The 17,918-nt window shown below is 43.5% G+C and overlaps 1 protein-coding gene across 3 annotated transcripts; it reads right to left on the bottom strand.

Annotated features, from left to right (window-relative positions):
• Positions 1 to 6,374: 6,374 nt before the first annotated feature.
• On the bottom strand, positions 6,375 to 17,709 carry LOC139404956 (gasdermin-E-like). 3 transcript variants are annotated; one of them, XM_071147506.1, is made up of 10 exons: positions 17,664 to 17,709; positions 17,167 to 17,439; positions 12,553 to 12,763; positions 11,761 to 11,923; positions 11,395 to 11,515; positions 8,301 to 8,408; positions 7,591 to 7,718; positions 7,264 to 7,447; positions 6,963 to 7,036; positions 6,375 to 6,720 (listed from the first exon to the last, which is right to left on the bottom strand). In XM_071147506.1, the coding sequence occupies exons 2-10, from the start codon at positions 17,375 to 17,377 to the stop codon at positions 6,430 to 6,432; spliced, it is 1,491 nt and encodes a 496-aa protein (XP_071003607.1). In that variant the 5' UTR covers positions 17,378 to 17,439; positions 17,664 to 17,709; the 3' UTR covers positions 6,375 to 6,429. The 3 variants fall into 3 exon arrangements, with proteins under 3 accessions (XP_071003607.1, XP_071003608.1, XP_071003610.1); XM_071147507.1 differs by having other exon boundaries at positions 17,653 to 17,687; XM_071147509.1 differs by lacking the exons at positions 6,375 to 6,720; positions 6,963 to 7,036 and having other exon boundaries at positions 7,063 to 7,447; positions 7,591 to 7,736; positions 17,664 to 17,692.
• Positions 17,710 to 17,918: the final 209 nt, after the last annotated feature.

Below are 17,918 nucleotides of genomic sequence, written 5' to 3'. Positions count from 1 at the left end.
GTTTTTAAGTATTGAAACCAAACCATAAGAAAAGTATTTGAATGAACAAGGACAAGTGAACGTAAGAGGCAAACATAATTTCAAATAGGCTACACAAACACTCTAAATAGGTCAGGAGCCAGACAGGGAATTATTTAGGCTATATTATTTTAATGATGTCAAGTCTACAGCCTACAAAGAAATATATTGTGAAGCATTTGCATGTGCGACACAGTAGGCTTGTAGGTACATAAAGTGTGCAGCATTTAAACAACATTTAGTTGTATTAAATCATTATAGTCTATAAATTGTGCATATAGGCTGTGACTTACTGAGAATTAAATACAAATTAAACGAAAGATGTTTCATTAGTGACTTTGAATTCATTTTTAGAAACAGGAGTTTGGCCAGTCTGTGACTTCAGGCTCATGCGATGGTGTCTATAAATTGTGCATATAGGCAGTGACTTACTTAGAATTAAATACAAATTAAATGAAAGATGACTCATTAGTGCAACAGGAGTTTGGCCAGTCTGTGGCTTCAGGCTCATGCTATGGTGTCTGGAGAGCCGACCATCAGCGGAGAACATCCTCTCCACACCTGCAGAGCCACTGGGGATGCTTAACACCCGTTTGGCCACTCTTGCCAGGCTGGGCAGGGATGCAGAGTATGGTTTTCTTCTTCTATAGGTAGGCCTAAAGGTTTTTAGGTAAAATAACCCAAATCAAAACGGACAGCTCCTTGAATGTGGGAATAAGCTAGGCCTATTGGGCCAAAATCAATGATGGCCTATTGTGTAGATAATACTGCCTGTCACCAAGGGAGTACCCCAAGGCTTGATCCTAAGCCCCACGCTCTCCTCAATTTACATCAACAACATAGCTCAGGCAGTAGGAAGCTCTCTCATCCATTTATATACAGATGATACAGTCTTAAAACTCAGCTGGTCCCTCCCCGGATTTTGTGTGAAATGCTCTACAACAAAGGTTTCTTAGTGTCCAACAAGCTTTATCTACCCTTAACCTTCTTCTGAACCCCTCCAAAACAAAGGTTATGTGGTTTGGTAGGAAGAATGCCCCTCTCCCCACAGGTGTGATTACTACCTCTGAGGGTTTAGAGCTTGATGTAGTCACCTCATACAAGTACTTGGGAGTATGGCTAGACGGTACACTGTCCTTCTCTCAGCACATATCAAAGCTGCAGGCTAAAGTTACATCTAGACTTGGTTTCCTCTATCGTAATTGCTCCTCTTTCACTCCAGCTGCCAAACTAACCCTGATTCATCCTACCCATGCTAGATCACGGAGTAATTTATAGATCAGCGGGTGAGGGTGCTCTCGAGCGGCTAGATGTTCTTTACCATTCGGCCATCAGATTTGCCACCAATTCTCCTTATGGGACACATTACTGCACTCTATAGTCCTCTGTAAACTGGTCATCTCTGTAGACCCAACACATTACCCACTGGTTGATGCTTATTTATAAAACCCTCTTAGGCCTCACTCCCCCCTATCTGAGATATCTACTGTAGCCCTCATCCTCCACATACAACACCCGTTCTGCCAGTCACATTCTGTTAAAGGTCCCTAAAGCACACACATCCCTGGGTCGCTCATTTTCTCTGCAGCTAGCGACTGGAACAAACTGCAACAAACACTCAAACTGGACAGTTTTATCTCAATCTCTTAATTTAAAGACTCAATCACGGACACTCTTACTGACAGTTGTGGCTGCTTTGTGTGATGTATTATTGACTCTTACCTTCTTGCCCTTTGTGCTTTTGTCATGTTTTGTGCTACTACCATGTTGTGTTGCTACCATGTTGTATTGTCATGTGTTGCTGCCTCGCTATGTTGTTGTCTTTAGGTCTCTCTTTATGTTGTGTTGTGTTGTCTTGATGTATGTTTGTCCTATCTTTTTTTTTTTTTAATCCAAGCCCCCGTCCCCGCAGGAGGCCTTTTGCCTTTAGGTAGGCCGTCATTGTAAATGAGAATTTGTTCTTAACAGACTTGCCTCGTTAAATAAAGGTTAAATAAATAAAATAAAATAGAACAAAAATTAGATGATTTTTAGTTTATAAATTCTTTGCTCCAATGACACACTTCGTTATCTACCCACCTCATTCCTTTTTTTTAGCATGTGCATGTAGTAAGTACACCATCATACTTTTGGGTTGTCTTTTCAGATTCCATAATGATTCTTTAGTTGTGGAAGTTTCATGTAGCCAGCGCGTAACAACTGCCATATGCCGCATAGAACAATGGCATCCGTTCTATAACCTACCAGCAGGTGGCATCCAAGCCTTACACATAAGAGTGGACACTGCATCGCCACACTCTCTCTCTCTTGCTCTTGGTCCTCATCTTTATAAGTCACCTTGATTTAACACCTGTGTGTTTTATCAGTTTCTTTATGAAAATATTTAGTGAACTCCATGACAATAGCTAAAGCAAGGGTCAATTAGCAGCACACAAGTAGACTACAAATACATGCTGGGGCGGGCATGCTGGGGCGGGCATGCTGGGGCGGGCATGCTGGGGCGGGCATGCCCAGAGCTCGTGAAGTGAGCGCTACTGGGGCGAAATTGGAGCGGCAGAGAAAGCCGACGCTACAGCCTTTGGGAATCTCTGCTCCTCGCTCCGCTCCAGCTCCGCACCGCTAACATACTCTGGTGGAGGCCCCACGCACACCTAAGGGAAGTGTCTAACGCCCTCCCAGTCACCCAATCCCAATCCCCTGGATATGGCCCCTCTCTCCTCAGAGAAGTGTCTAATGCCCTCCCAGTCACCTCATCCCACTCCCCTGGATATAGCCCCTCTCTCCTCAGAGAAGTGTCTAATGCCCTCCCAGTCACCCCATCCCAATCCCCTGGATATAGCCCCTCTCTCCTCAGGGAAGTGTCTAACGCCCTCCCAGTCACCCAATCCCAATCCCCTGGATATAGCCCCTCTCTCCTCAGAGAAGTATCTAATGCCATCCCAGTCACCCCATCCCAATCCCCTGGATATAGCCCCTCTCTCCTCAGGGAAGTGTCTAATGCCCTCCCAGTCACCCCATCCCAATCCCCTGGATATAGCCCCTCACCTCAGAGAAGTATCTAATGTCACAAGATTTTTTATCCCAATGGTTGAACTCAACTATCACTCAAGCTTTGGCTATTTCCCCAGAGGTCTTAAATCTCAGATTAATAAAGAATTAGACACAGTCTCAGATTCTGCAACAGATCAATACTTTATTCAGAGAGCGCTCTGACTTCAAAATGAGAACACAATATTTTTATAACACACACACACACACACACACACACACACACCAGAAGAAACTCCACCTCTCCTTAGGTGGGCTGTATTTTTATACAATACTAACACATAGTTTCTCATTCTCTTCTGCAAGCCTAGCCATTTCTAACAGTTACTCCCCTACCTAGGTTGGGGAGGCCTCTTTCCTGTTATTGGTTCCAGAGTTCTCACAAGTCGACAGTTCAGTTGGCCTTGAATGTCTCAACTATACCCAGCTCATATTGTGAAATAGTAACACAATGACCTAGTCACATTATTGAATTATGACTCTAACACATTTCATACAATTGTATGGTTTCAGGGTGGAATACTTTAGTCATTATCTTAAACATGCAAATTATTCTATCACTCAGAGAAATGTCTGATGCACTCCCAGTCACCCCATCCCAATCCCCTGGATATAGCCCCTCACCTCAGAGAAGTGTCTGATGCCCTCCCAGTCACCCCATCCCAATCCCCTGGATATAGCCCCTCGCCTCAGAAGTGTCTGATGCCCTCCCAGTCACCCAATCCCAATCCCCTGTATATAGCCCCTCACCTCAAAGAAATGTCTGATGCACTTCCAGTCACCTCATCCCAATCCCCTGGATATAGCCCCTCACCTCAGAAAAGTGCCTGATGCCCTCCCAGTCACCCCATCCCAATCCCCTGGATATAGCCCCTCTCACCTCAGAGAAGTGTCTAATGCCCTCCCAGTCACCCCATCCCAATCCCCTGGATATAGCCCCTCACCTCAGAGAAGTGTCTAATGCCCTCCCAGTCACCCCATCCCAATCCCCTGGATATAGCCCATCACCTCAAAAAAGTGCCTGATGCCCTCCCAGTCACCCCGTCCCAATCCCCTGGATATAGCCCCTCACCTCAAAGAAGTGTCTAATGCCCTCCCAGTCACCCCATCCCAATCCCCTGGATATAGCCCCTCACCTCAGAGAAGTGTCTAATGCCCCATCAGTCACCCCATCCCAATCCCCTGCATATAGCCCCTCTCACCTCAAAAAACGTGTCTGATGCCCTCCCAGTCACCCCATCCCAATCCCCTGGATATAGCCCCTCACCTCAGAGAAATGTCTGATGCACTCCCAGTCACCCCATCCCAATCCCCTGGATATAGCCCCTCTCACCTCAGAGAAGTGTCTAATGCCCTCCCAGTCACCCCATCCCAATCCCCTGGATATAGCCCCTCACCTCAGAGAAGTGTCTAATGCCCTCCCAGTCACCCCATCCCAATCCCCTGGATATAGCCCCTCACCTCAGAGAAATGTCTAATGCCCTCCCAGTCACCCCATCCCAATCCCCTGGATATAGCCCCTCACCTCAGAGAAGTGTCTAATGCCCTCCCAGTCACCCCATCCCAATCCCCTGGATATAGCCCCTCACCTCAGAGAAGTGTCTAATGCCCTCCCAGTCACCCCGTCCCAATCCCCTGGATATAGCCCCTCACCTCAGAGAAGTGTCTAATGCCCTCCCAGTCACCCCATCCCAATCCCCTGGATATAGCCCCTCACCTCAGAGAAGTGTCTAATGCCCTCCCAGTCACCCCATCCCAATCCCCTGGATATAGCCCCTCACCTCAGAGAAGTGTCTAATGCCCTCCCAGTCACCCCGTCCCAATCCCCTGGATATAGCCCCTCACCTCAGAGAAGTGTCTAATGCCCTCCCAGTCACCCCGTCCCAATCCCCTGGATATAGCCCCTCACCTCAGAGAAGTGTCTAATGCCCTCCCAGTCACCCCATCCCAATCCCCTGGATATAGCCCCTCACCTCAGAGAAGTGTCTAATGCCCTCCCAGTCACCCCGTCCCAATCCCCTGGATATAGCCCCTCACCTCAGAGAAGTGTCTAATGCCCTCCCAGTCACCCCGTCCCAATCCCCTGGATATAGCCCCTCACCTCAGAGAAGTGTCTAATGCCCTCCCAGTCACCCCATCCCAATCCCCTGGATATAGCCCCTCACCTCAGAGAAGTGTCTAATGCCCTCCCAGTCACCCCGTCCCAATCCCCTGGATATAGCCCCTCACCTCAGAGAAATGTCTAATGCCCTCCCAGTCACCCAATCCCAATCCCCTGGATATAGACCCTCTTCATTCTCACCAATAACCACCATTACATCTTAGTTGTAATGACAAACAAGGAATAATAATGTTTCAACATCCTTATTCATGTTGTAACGGTTTTACAAGTCATAAAGAAATGCGATGACAACGTAGAAGAATTAAGTTGTTCCTTCTCTCTCTCTAACAATATCCATCCCTCTCCACCCCCCCTCCCTGTTCTCCCCCCTTAACCCCACCAAAGCCATGCTTAACCCCATCTCCCATCTTTACTCCCCCTTGCCTCCCCAAGCCAAGCTTGTCCCACCCTTCCATCCTTACCCTCTTATCCACCAGACCCAGTTTATCACCACCTCCCCTCTACTTCCTCATTCATTCTCCTTCATTCACACACAACATATAGCTTAGTCCTCCACACACCCATTCTCTCCCACCCTCCTACATATATTCATATTCACCCTCCTTCACTCTCCCATTCATATGTATAGACACATACCCACACATAAACCCACTCATACCCCCTCACCCACACACACACACTCACACACACACCGCATAGGGTTTCTGATGACAAAATGTTTTTGTTGTTCAAACACTGAATCTCACAGATATCACAGAGATGGACTATCATACTGACACCACATATTGAGCATTGGCGATGTTATCTTTGAGTAAAGAATCAATATTAAAATGAATCATTAATAACAACTTAATCACACTGGTTCTCTAGACATCAAGATTACCAGGGTGCTGGACTTCCTCTTATACTTTTTGAACCTGGTAGCACAGTAATGTGAGAAAGTTTACACTTTCAAATGAGTCTACAAGAATAACAGACTTGTTTTTGGGACATGATTCTGGTGAACAGGATTTTGAACAGGATTCTGTTTCTGTTATTGTCATGTGGGTCACTTGACAATGCTCAAACGTAGGATCCCCTCCCTCCCTCCCCCCTCCTTCCCTCCCTCCCTCCCTCCCCCCTCTGTAATGTCCCACTTTATGTTGTATTATCTAATGACTAGAAGAATGGAGGTCGGGACGTCTGATATCGTGTGTTGAACTTTACTGAAAACATTACAAGGATACATTCACTGTTCTTCACTAGTTCTTCAGCTCAACTAGAAGTTGCATGGTCTCTCTCTCTCTCTCCCTCTCTCTCCCTCCTTGCACTAAAGAGGCCAGGCCTTTCACAGTGATACTCATGACTAGAGGAAGGTATCCAGGCTGGTCCTTCATCTCTGTCCTCAGTGTGTCCCCCTCTCTCTTCAGTGTAACTTCAGAGAGACCAAAGAGACTCTCTATCCTCTGATACAGCTCCTCCTCAGTCAGAACAGCCAGACCTGCATCTCTCAGAGAGAGGGTCTCCCCACTCCCTGCTGCCACATGCTGCACCTGGAGGACAAGCAGCACAGGAATATGATTATATACTGCTGTATTGTGCCTGTATGGCTGCGTTTAGACAATCAGATCAGCTCTGAAAAAGATCTGATATGATTAGTCAGAAAAAAATGGATGATTGGGACATACAGTAAAGTATTGAATACAGACCTGTTTACCAGGCTAAGTGTACAGTATTTTTGAAGAAGTATACAGACTTGTTTACCAGTGTAGCAAAAGGGGAAGTGTGAACTCACCAGAATCTGCAGGGCCTGTAAGATTGGAGGACTGCAACAGGATCCCAACACAGAGAGACACCCATCTGGCATTTCTACAAAATAAATATGCACACTTTTTTAAGTTGGGAGCACCAGTGCTACTAATGAACGTTTCTTCATTTAGAGCCGTGTGAACACATGACATGAAACTGGAACGGGAAGAGTGTCGCAGTTGACAGGGTCAAAGGTTAAGTTACGTCATTATCAAAAAAGTTGTTGAAACAGAATTGATCCACGTAATGATAAACTGATGATGTAATGTAATTCTGCTCTATTTCACCATTCATGGCGCTGACAATGAGGTTGATGGAACAGAGCAGTGAGGGTGACTCGTCGTATGTCTGGCCCTCATTTGTTCCATCAGACTCATGTAAAAGGTCCAGTATGGTCTGGACTGTCTGCTTCTCAGTCTCCTCCATAAGATCATCCATGTCAGGTGTCTCATCAACCAACATCTGATCCAGCTGTGAGGAGAGAGACGGCCATACAAGAGTGTAGATGAGAAACTAAGGGAACTGAAATACTGAGTGGTATAGTACCTCAGAGACTTTTCTCTAAAGCTCCACTGATTTATTTTAAGTGCTTGTAATCCGTAATAGTGCCTCACCACACTCTCCAGTACACTGACTGCCTCTCTGTCCTCCATGGTTGTCTTGAGGAGCTGGAGCAGAGAGGAGCGTTTAGCTGTTGGCAGGGATGACAGCACCTGGAAATGACCCCTCAGTTTCGCCAGTTCTGTCAACACACAACAGACTGTAAACAAAAACAGGTTGAAACAACATTGTTTCCACTTTCAACAAAAACATGTACACGTAGTGATGTTGAATAAAGTGGGGAAATCATCAAGGTAAAAGAATGTAGTCTTTTTTTCAACCTACTTTTGACCTAAATCCAAAGACATGGTGAATATGTTTGTTGAATTCATGTTAGTTTACAGCCTCAATCAAATGTCATTCAAAACTAGACGTTGAACTGACTGACATCTGTGCCCAGTGGTAAACAACACAAAGTTTGTATCCAGATTGAGAGAATCACAGGACTCAACTGCCACTATTTCAAAGTATGTTATTTTCTATGAATTACTTAAAAAGTCACAACAAATGTGCTGCAATTGTAACTAAAGGATAAGCTTGACATTTAGGGCTTCTGCTTCACCCAAATAACAACATACAGTACATTCACTACAGCATCACTAGACTTACAGTATGCAAACAATTACCACATCAATCAAATCACCAGATTCATTTAAACTACAACTGTAAGGAAAATGGAGAAGGGAGAAACACAGCTGCTCTGTCAATCCAGTGGCATCATTACCTTGACGAAGGATGCATTCCTTTGGGAGCGACACGACCTTGGGCATATTGCATGAACCTACAAGGTTCCAGGCTCTTTCAAACCCACCCTTTCCAAAGGAGCGCACCTCTATAGCCAAGAGAACAGGGTATTAGACCAATGATGTACTGTAACCAGTGAACACAGCAGGGTTAGATTACAGTCTTAGACCAGTGATGTACTGTAACCAGTGAACACAGCAGGGTTAGATTACAGTCTTAGACCAGTGATGTACTGTAACCAGTGAACACAGCAGGGTTAGATTACAGTCTTAGACCAATGATGTACCAGTGAACCTGAATCTACACTTGTATACTAGGACTTTGTATAGTTTATTTCCTGATCTGGAGAATGTTATCATCCTAATTGTGTTATAGCCTTTGATTTATCTCCTGGACTAGCAAGGCTGTATGAAATTAAGTGATGCCGGCAATACCTGACCTCCATTCCTCACTAAACCACATCTCTCCACCCTTATCAGTGACTCAATACAAACCAAGCTTCATTTATTTTATTTTTACCTTTATTTATCTAGGCAAGTCAGTTAAGAACAAATTCTTATTTTCAATGACAGCCTAGGAACAGTGGGTTAACTGCCTGTTCAGGGGTTTTTAAACTTGCAACCTTCCGGTTACTAGTCCAACGCTCTAACCACTAGGCTACCCTGCCGCCTCTACACTCTAACCACTAGGCTACCCTGCCGCCTCTACACTCTAACCACTAGGCTACCCTGCCGCCTCTACACTCTAACCACTAGGCTACCCTGCCGCCTCTACACTCTAACCACTAGGCTACCCTGCCGCCTCTACACTCTAACCACTAGGCTACCCTGCCGCCTCTACACTCTAACCACTAGGCTACCCTGCCGCCTCTACAATCTAACCACTAGGCTGCCCTGCCGCCTCTACACTCTAACCACTAGGCTACCCTGCCGCCTCTACACTCTAACCACTAGGCTACCCTGCCGCCTCTACACTCTAACCACTAGGCTACCCTGCCGCCTCTACACTCTAACCACTAGGCTGCCCTGCCGCCTCTACACTCTAACCACTAGGCTACCCTGCCGCCTCTACACTCTAACCACTAGGCTACCCTGCCGCCTCTACACTCTAACCACTAGGCTACCCTGCCGCCTCTACACTCTAACCACTAGGCTACCCTGCCGCCTCTACACTCTAACCACTAGGCTACCCTGCCACCCAGGTAATAAGCATTAACTTCTGGTTTAGAAACAGACTTTGGCACTCAATATTTCAATAGGATACCTGAAATTAACAATATTTAGAAAAGTCAGAACCCATCAACACAAACTGACCAGGTGAAAGATATGATCCCTTATTGATGTTACTTGTTAAATCCACTTCATCAGTGTAGCTGAAGGGGAGGAGACAGGTTAAAGAAGGATTTTCTACCCTTGAGGAAATTGGGACATGGATTATGTATGTGTGCCATTCAGAGGGTGAATGTGCAAGACAACATATTTAAGCGCCTTTGAACGGGGTATGGTAGTAGGTGCCAGGCCCACGTCGTTTATGTCAAGTACTGCAATGCTGCTGGGTTTTTCCCGCTCAAAGGATATCCAGCCAACTTGACACAGCTGTGGGAAGCATTGACATCAACATGGATGAACATCCCTGTGGAATGCTTTCGACACCTTGTAGAGTCCATGCCCTGAACGAATTGAGGCTGTTATGAGGGCAAAGACTCAATATTAGGAAAGTGTTCACATCAATAAGGGATAATAGCATCACCTGGATTCACCTGGTCAGCCTGTCATGGAAAGAGCAGGTGTTCTTAATAAAACTAGGGGGCAGAATTTCCACTTTTGGATAAATAGCGTGCCCAATTTCAACTTCCTGCTACTCATGCCAAGAATATAAGATATGCATATTATTCAAAGATTTGGATAGAAAACACTCTGAAGTTTCTAAAACTGTTGAATCATGTCTGTGAGTATAACAGAACTTATGTAGCAGGCAAAACCCTGAGGACTAACTGTTCAGATTTTTTTTTTCCCCTCTCTGTTCCCTATATGGTCTTTGCCATGGGATATTTCATAGGAACCTATTTTCAGTTCCTACCGCTTCCACTAGGTGTCGCCAGTCTTTGGAATTTGGTTGAGGTTATTCCTTTGTGCAATGAAGAAGTAGACCAACTCGGAACTGGGGACACTTTTGTGAGTTGCGTAAGATGTGAAAAGCAGTGCTGGTTTCTTTTCTTTCCTGTATTGAACACAGATAGCCCCGTCTACAATTTGATCGATTATTAACGTTTAAAAATACCTAACGTTGTATTACAAAAGTAGTTTGAAATATTTTGGCAAAGTTTATAGGCAACTTTTGAAATATTTTGTAGTGACGTTGCGTTTTTGTAAGCTGTTTTTTTCTGTATCAAACGCGCTTTATAAATGGACATTTTCGATATATATGGACGGAATTAATCGAACAAAAGGACCAATTGTGATGTTTATGGGACATATTGGAGTGCCAACAAAAGAAGCTCATCAAAGGTAATGCATGTTTTATATTTTATTTCAGTGTTTCGTGTAGCGCCCGCAGGGTTGTAATATGCTAGCTCCTTTGTTCAGTGCTGGTGCAGATGGTGCAGGCTATCAGATAATAGCTTCTTATGCTTTTGCCGAAAAGCATTTTTAGAATCTGACATGTTGGCTGGATTCACAACGAGTGTAGCTTTAATTGAGTATCTTACATGTGTGATTTAATGAAAGTTTGAATTTTATAGCATTTTATTTGAATCTTTTGAATCTGGCGCTCTGCATTTCCCCCAGCAATTGGCCAGTTGAGACGTTAGCGTCTCGCCTACCTGTAAGAGGTTAATGTTTTGTACACTCAGTGTATATATTATATATTTTGTTTATGTTTAGCTCACATATAATTTAACAGTGTACATTAATGTGTCTGTAATAGAATATAACCTTTTATAACCCCAGACAGACTGGATAGTGTACTGGATAAGCACATTGAAGGATAGAGTGGCTTTGTACTAGTAGATCGATGAAGGTATACCAAAGTGAAAACCAAAGAATCCAAGTTATTATAATGAACTACTCCCTCACCAAAGTGTCCATCAAGTTGGACCATGATCTCATCAATGCTGTAGGCAATGACAGTGTTTTTAGGAATCTCCAGGAACACATCTTTGACTTCTTGTACTTTGCCTTTCCCCTTTACAGACACCTGTAAATAAACCAAAAACTAGAGTTAATCAGAAACAAACCATTTATGTTTCTACAACAAAAATGGACTTAATTGACTTCCACTTTAAATCTGTGATACGCTATCGTGATTTGGATATCGTCATACCACCATGTCGGCTACCGACACATGGGTTGGATATCAGCTTGCCTGCAGTGGTGTGCTGCCTCAGTCACCAGTTATTTGAGAAGTGCTGGCTGGCTGGTTACTCTTGTTCTCACACCTACCGGGACTCCAGTGACCTTCCCTCCAGCACCACATTTTCCAGCCTGATGCTTCTTTACTCTTATCGAGCACGGCTCACTCGTCACAATCCTCTCCATCACCACCCCAAACACAGACCTACTATTACGGGCCTCCTGGATCAGATAGTGGGACATGTCCAGAAGCCTGCAGGAGAGACACAAATAAATGATGCAACGGGGATACTTAATCAGTTGCACAACTGAATGCATTCAACTAAATGTTTCTTCTGCGTTTAACCCAACCCCTCTGAATCAGAGAGTTACGGGTAGCTGCCTAAATCGACGGTCAAGTCATCGGTCTCCGGGGAGCATGTGTTTTTGGGTTGTTACCTGCCTTGTTCAAGAGAACAGCAGATTTTTCCACCTTGGGTGGATTCTGGGGGTTCTAACCAGTGACCTTTCAGTTACTGGCCCAGTTCTCTTAACCTCTAGGTTAACTGCCGTTGAATCAATTTAGACAAAATCTGGAACTTTCTCCATTAGGGGTGCCGGTAAGTTTTTTTTTTTTAAGTCCCTGAAACTGTCTCTCGCTCGACAGAAATACAAGGTTTTGGAAATGGCATGAAGTTGACTCGCATCAAATTGATTGTTTCCGCTTTTAGCTGGAATTTTGTGTGAGTTATGTTGTTCACTTCAACTCCCAGGGGCACAGTCACATTATGTTACAAATGTTTTAGCATGTTTCACTGATCATAGTGTGTGTTTACACATGGACAAAGACCCACTTGTAACTTTCCTTTCAAACTTCCTCTTCCCCATTCTGATGTAGCTTACTTGTGTTTTGAGTTGTTTTGTAACCACTTCAGGTCAACCTCTTCTTTCTTCAGTTTGCCAAGGGACGACTTGTGTGTGGAGGCGTGTTTTGCCCCCATGTTAAAGTTTACATTAACTGCATCTGCCGCCAATTTTGTCTCCACGTCTACGCTGGCATCTCGGCTGTCACTAAATGTCGCACTGTAGTCCACAAATTCAGACTCCTTGACAGCTGAGGGAAAGTTCAACATTTGAATGGACTCCATGCTATTATACCACATCACATACAGTGCCTTGCGAAAGTATTCGGCCCCCTTGAACTTTGCGACCTTTTGCCACATTTCAGGCTTCAAACATAAAGATATAAAACTGTATTTTTTGTGAAGAATCAACAACAAGTGGGACACAATCATGAAGTGGAACGACATTTATTGGATATTTCAAACTTTTTTAACAAATCAAAAACTGAAAAATTGGGCGTGCAAAATTATTCAGCCCCCTTAAGTTAATACTTTGTAGCGCCACCTTTTGCTGCGATTACAGCTGTAAGTCACTTGGGGTATGTCTCTATCAGTTTTGCACATCGAGAGACTGACATTTTTTCCCATTCCTCCTTGCAAAACAGCAGTTTTCAGTTCTTTCCACAGATTCTCGATTGGATTCAGGTATGGACTTTGACTTGGCCATTCTAACACCTGGATATGTTTATTTTTGAACCATTCCATTGTAGATTATGCTTTATGTTTTGGATCATTGTCTTGTTGGAAGACAAATCTCTGTCCCAGTCTCAGGTCTTTTGCAGACTCCATCAGGTTTTCTTCCAGAATGGTCCTGTATTTGGCTCCATCCATCTTCCCATCAATTTTAACCATCTTCCCTGTCCCTGCTGAAGAAAAGCAGGCCCAAACCATGATGCTGCCACCACCATGTTTGACAGTGGGGATGGTGTGTTCAGGGTGATGAGCTGTGTTGCTTTTACGCCAAACATAACGTTTTGCATTGTTGCCAAAAAGTTCAATTTTGGTTTCATCTGACCAGAGCACCTTCTTCCACATGTTTGGTGTGTCTCCCTGGTGGCTTGTGGCAAACTTTAAACAACACTTTTTATGGATATCTTTAAGAAATGGCTTTCTTCTTGCCACTCTTCCATAAAGGGCAGATTTGTGCAATATACGACTGATTGTTGTCCTATGGACAGAGTCTCCCACCTCAGCTGTAGATCTCTGCAGTTCATCCAGAGTGATCATGGGCCTCTTGGCTGCATCTCTGATCAGTCTTCTCCTTGTATGAGCTGAAAGTTTAGAGGGACGGCCAGGTCTTGGTAGATTTGCAGTGGTCTGATACTCCTTCCATTTCAATATTATCGCTTGCACAGTGCTCCTTGGGATGTTTAAAGCTTGGGAAATATTTTTGTATCCAAATCCGGCTTTAAACATCTTCACAACAGTATCTCGGACCTGCCTGGTGTGTTCCTTGTTCTTCATGATGCTCTCTGCGCTTTTAACGGACCTCTGAGACTATCACAGTGCAGGTGCATTTATACGGAGACTTGATTACACACAGGTGGATTGTATTTATCATCATTAGTCATTTAGGTCAACATTGGATCATTCAGAGATCCTCACTGAACTTCTGGAGAGAGTTTGCTGCACTGAAAGTAAAGGGGCTGAATAATTTTGCACGCCCAATTTTTCAGTTTTTGATTTGTTAAAAAAGTTTGAAATATCCAATAAATGTCGTTCCACTTCATGATTGTGTCCCACTTGTTGTTGATTCTTCACAAAAAAATACAGTTTTATACCTTTATGTTTGAAGCCTGAAATGTGGCAAAAGGTCGCAAAGTTCAAGGGGGCCGAATACTTTCGCAAGGCACTGTATCTATAGCAGACACATCCATCAAATATCTATAACAGACACATCCAAATAATATGTACCTATACAAATATTGCCATTTATGAACTTGGCGCATGCCACACATACTCATGTTTCCTGTTATAAATCAAATGGACTGATTTATAAACTTAAATATACAACAAAAGTTTGCTTTTATAAAAACTGAACTTGCTTCCTGCAAACTTTAGACCACACGTACACACAATATCTATCTAGGGGTTGAAGTATTGTAAAGGAGCCATGTGCCGTTAGTGAGAAGAGTGAAAATCTGTGTTTTATTTTTGGAATCTAATACTGTATAAATAGACACAGAAATCTATTTCCTATTTATTTTATGATGATCATGATGGCAGACTACATTCCTCACCTTATCTGGCTGTAATGGGTTCATGTATCTGAAGGAGCCATACATCAAATTAGCACTCGCATCTGTCATTTAATTTGGCCTAGAAGCCTAGTAAATAGATAGGCTATTTATTTCAAGTTTTGCTGTAGGCTATGCAATCACATAGGCAGTGCAGTTTATAGTAGGCTACACAGCTGAATTTAACAGGTGATTGAGCCTCCCGGTTAAGGGCGCTGTACTGCTGTACTGCAGCGGCAGCTGTGCCATCAGAGTCCCTGGGTTCGCGCCCAGGCTCTGTCGTAACCTGCCGCGACAGGGAGGTCCGTGGGGCGACGCACAATTAGCCTAGCGTCGTCCGGGTTAGGGAGGGCTTGGTCGGTAGGGATCTCCTTGTCTCATCGCGCACCAGCGACTCCTGTGGCGGGCCAGGCGCAGTGCGCGCTAACCAAGGTAGCCTCCGACACATTGATGCGGCTGGCTTCCGGGTTGGGTGCGCTGTGTTAAGAAGCAGTGCGGCTGGTTGGGTTGGGTAGTGTATCGGAGGACGCATGACATTCAACCTTCGTCTCTCCCGAGCCCGTACGGGAGTTGTAGCGATGAGACAAGATAGTAGCTACTACAACAATTGGATACAACGAAATTGGGGAGAAAAAGGGGTCAATTTTTTTTTTTTAAACAGGTGATTGATATTTTCCATTGAAGTATATATGCTAGCACTGTGAGGAAGCTGCTGTGTATTTTCTTTGATTTGTTCTCCTTTACAATGTCTCAGAATTAGCAGGTAGTCCAGTCAATGCAAGACATGTTGAATTGAAATGCTCTGCTGACAGGTCCACCACCATTTACCATTGGCAGAATGGAAAGAATGGAAGTTTTAGAAACTGCTGTTGCCTAATTCCAATAGTTCCAAATTATACCGCGTTATTGTCACCATAAAAGGTGAATGGAGGACTTTTCCAAGCAGAGTTTTACTACAGGTCTGATTTATAATGGGAAACATGCACATCTGCTTGTGTCAAGTTTATAAATATCTCTATTTGTATACATAGTATTCTTTTCAGAAATGGTGCAAAGAGGATATTTAGTGTGACATTTACGCAATAGTTATAAATGAGGCCCATTTGTAGCAATTGCATCAATTTCACACAAAATAATTGCTGCGTGTGCAATTTCTGAAAAAAATATGTAGGCCTATCTATGGTTAAAAATAGAGATTTAAAAACTTGGCAGACACCATACATTCGCAGTTCCCGTTATACATCAGACCCGTTTAAAAACTTTGTGTGAGTGAACAGGCATTTTAACTCTGCCTGGAAAGCACGCCCTCTATTCACATTTTATGGTGACAATAATGCTGTATCATTTGGAGAATATTGGAATTAGACAACAGCAGTGAGCCACGGAAAATTTGATCAGATGTTTTTGGAGGTGTTGACAGAATGTTTTCATATTTTGTAATAATTATTGCCGTATTCGACCAAAGGACTGTGCCAGTTTCTGGGCGACAGGTATCCTAGGGGTTAGGAGCATTGGGCCAGTAACCGAAAGGTCACTGGTTCAAATCCAAGAGCCAACCACGTGAAAAATCTATCTGTGCCCTTGAGCAAGGTACTTAAACCTAATTGCTCCTGTAAGCTGCTCTGGATAAGATTGTCTGTTAAATTACTAAAATTACAAAAAACAATGGCAAATAGTTTTGGACCTGTCAGCAGAATTTTTGAACTCAATGCTTCACTGTAAAATATAATCTGTCTGTTCAACTGTTACATTTGACGGCATGTTATATGGTTATGAAAATACTTTATCAATCAACTCGGCTTTATTAAGCTACTATTGTGATAGCCTACTGTAAAGAAATGACATTGACAGCTGATATATAATTCTGAAACACAATCCAGTTGTTAATGAATAGGATTTTGTTGCATTCATGCATTGCTACACCGTTTATCATTAGCCCTAGCCTATACATAGTATTGGCACTGATAGTTAAACTTATCAGCATTGGCGCTTTTAACTACACATTACAAAATTCCAGGCATAACAATGTACAATCAGTCTATTTTCTGGCAATTGATCCGCTAATTTGACCGGCATTGCTCCACATAGACGTGAGAAAAATAGACTTCCTTTCTAATTTGACATCTTATGACACCCACCATTCATGCTTGTAAACCGTCTGTTTTCTCACATTCACTCATATGCATTCTATTTCCATTATGAGAAATAAACGTTTGTGTGATTTCGACTTTAATGCTCATTTATGAGCACAGTTTTAGGAAGTGACATGCGCTAAGTTTATAATTCTCAATATTTTCATGTGTACGTATTTTAAGAAATGTCGCACGCTGATATTTACTGTGAAACATACGGTTAGAAATGAGGCATCAGGAGTTTACCTGGATTTAAGGGTGTATTTTTGGTAAACACATCATCGAGGGTCAACTTAGTAGGCGTGTATTTGGTTTTCATAAAGAAAGGTGACTGTTTGAGAACCAGTGAGAGAGGGTTCAACTTGCCACAGTTGTTCAGGGAGGACACAGGTATCAGGTTGCCATCAGAATCCACGTTCTTCACAAAGTTTTCTGTTGCTGAGGCAAACGTAGCCATAGCTATAAGTCCAAAGAGGTCAAGGAGACAGATGAGGAGATGGTTGAGAATGGTGTCTCAGGCTGAGGACAAACAGAAAGGACAAAGACAAAAAGTAATAAATGCAAGTCCAAGCAAGCCTTCTCAATAGCATCAATTCAAACTACTGTAAACTACATTTCACTCAAAGCATGAAATGTGACATTTTCTATCCCATAATATATTTATCCAGTGTATCCTGAAGAGCACTATTTCATATCTCTGTTGACGTAATCTGCAAGAGCTTCTATAGCTACCAGGTTCTCACCGTTTCTTCCTCCAGGTCCTTGGGACTCAATCAGTGCTAAATCTCTGAAGGGGATGTGTCAGTCACAAGCCTATAAGAGGAGTGTCTTTGCCACACCCCCTTCTCACAATGACACAGGAACTGCATTCCAAATACACCCACAGTTTGTTTCCTAGTTTGATTAAATACAGTAGCGTCCTATTACAGCTGGAACAAACTATGCCAACCAGTCCACAATCACAATGCATTGTATAAAATAGCAGGTTTCTATGTGAA

The sequence above is a fragment of the Oncorhynchus clarkii genome, unplaced genomic scaffold (genome assembly GCF_045791955.1).
Source record: "Oncorhynchus clarkii lewisi isolate Uvic-CL-2024 unplaced genomic scaffold, UVic_Ocla_1.0 unplaced_contig_10532_pilon_pilon, whole genome shotgun sequence".
Taxonomy (NCBI): domain Eukaryota; kingdom Metazoa; phylum Chordata; class Actinopteri; order Salmoniformes; family Salmonidae; genus Oncorhynchus; species Oncorhynchus clarkii.
This window is presented reverse-complemented; position numbering and strand designations above follow the sequence as displayed.

What these genes read in the sequence shown, in the direction of transcription:
- LOC139404956 (XM_071147506.1), bottom strand. Translation starts at nt 17,377, where the DNA reads ATGGCTACGTTTGCCTCAGCAACAGAAAACTTTGTGAAGAACGTGGAT. An exon ending in TCAGTGTACTGGAGAGTGTG is followed by an intron (nt 7,448 to 7,590) that starts GTGAGGCACTAT and finishes CTCTCCTCACAG; the next exon opens with CTGGATCAGATGTTGGTTGA. An exon ending in CATTGTCAGCGCCATGAATG is followed by an intron (nt 7,037 to 7,263) that starts GTGAAATAGAGC and finishes TTTATTTTGTAG; the next exon opens with AAATGCCAGATGGGTGTCTC.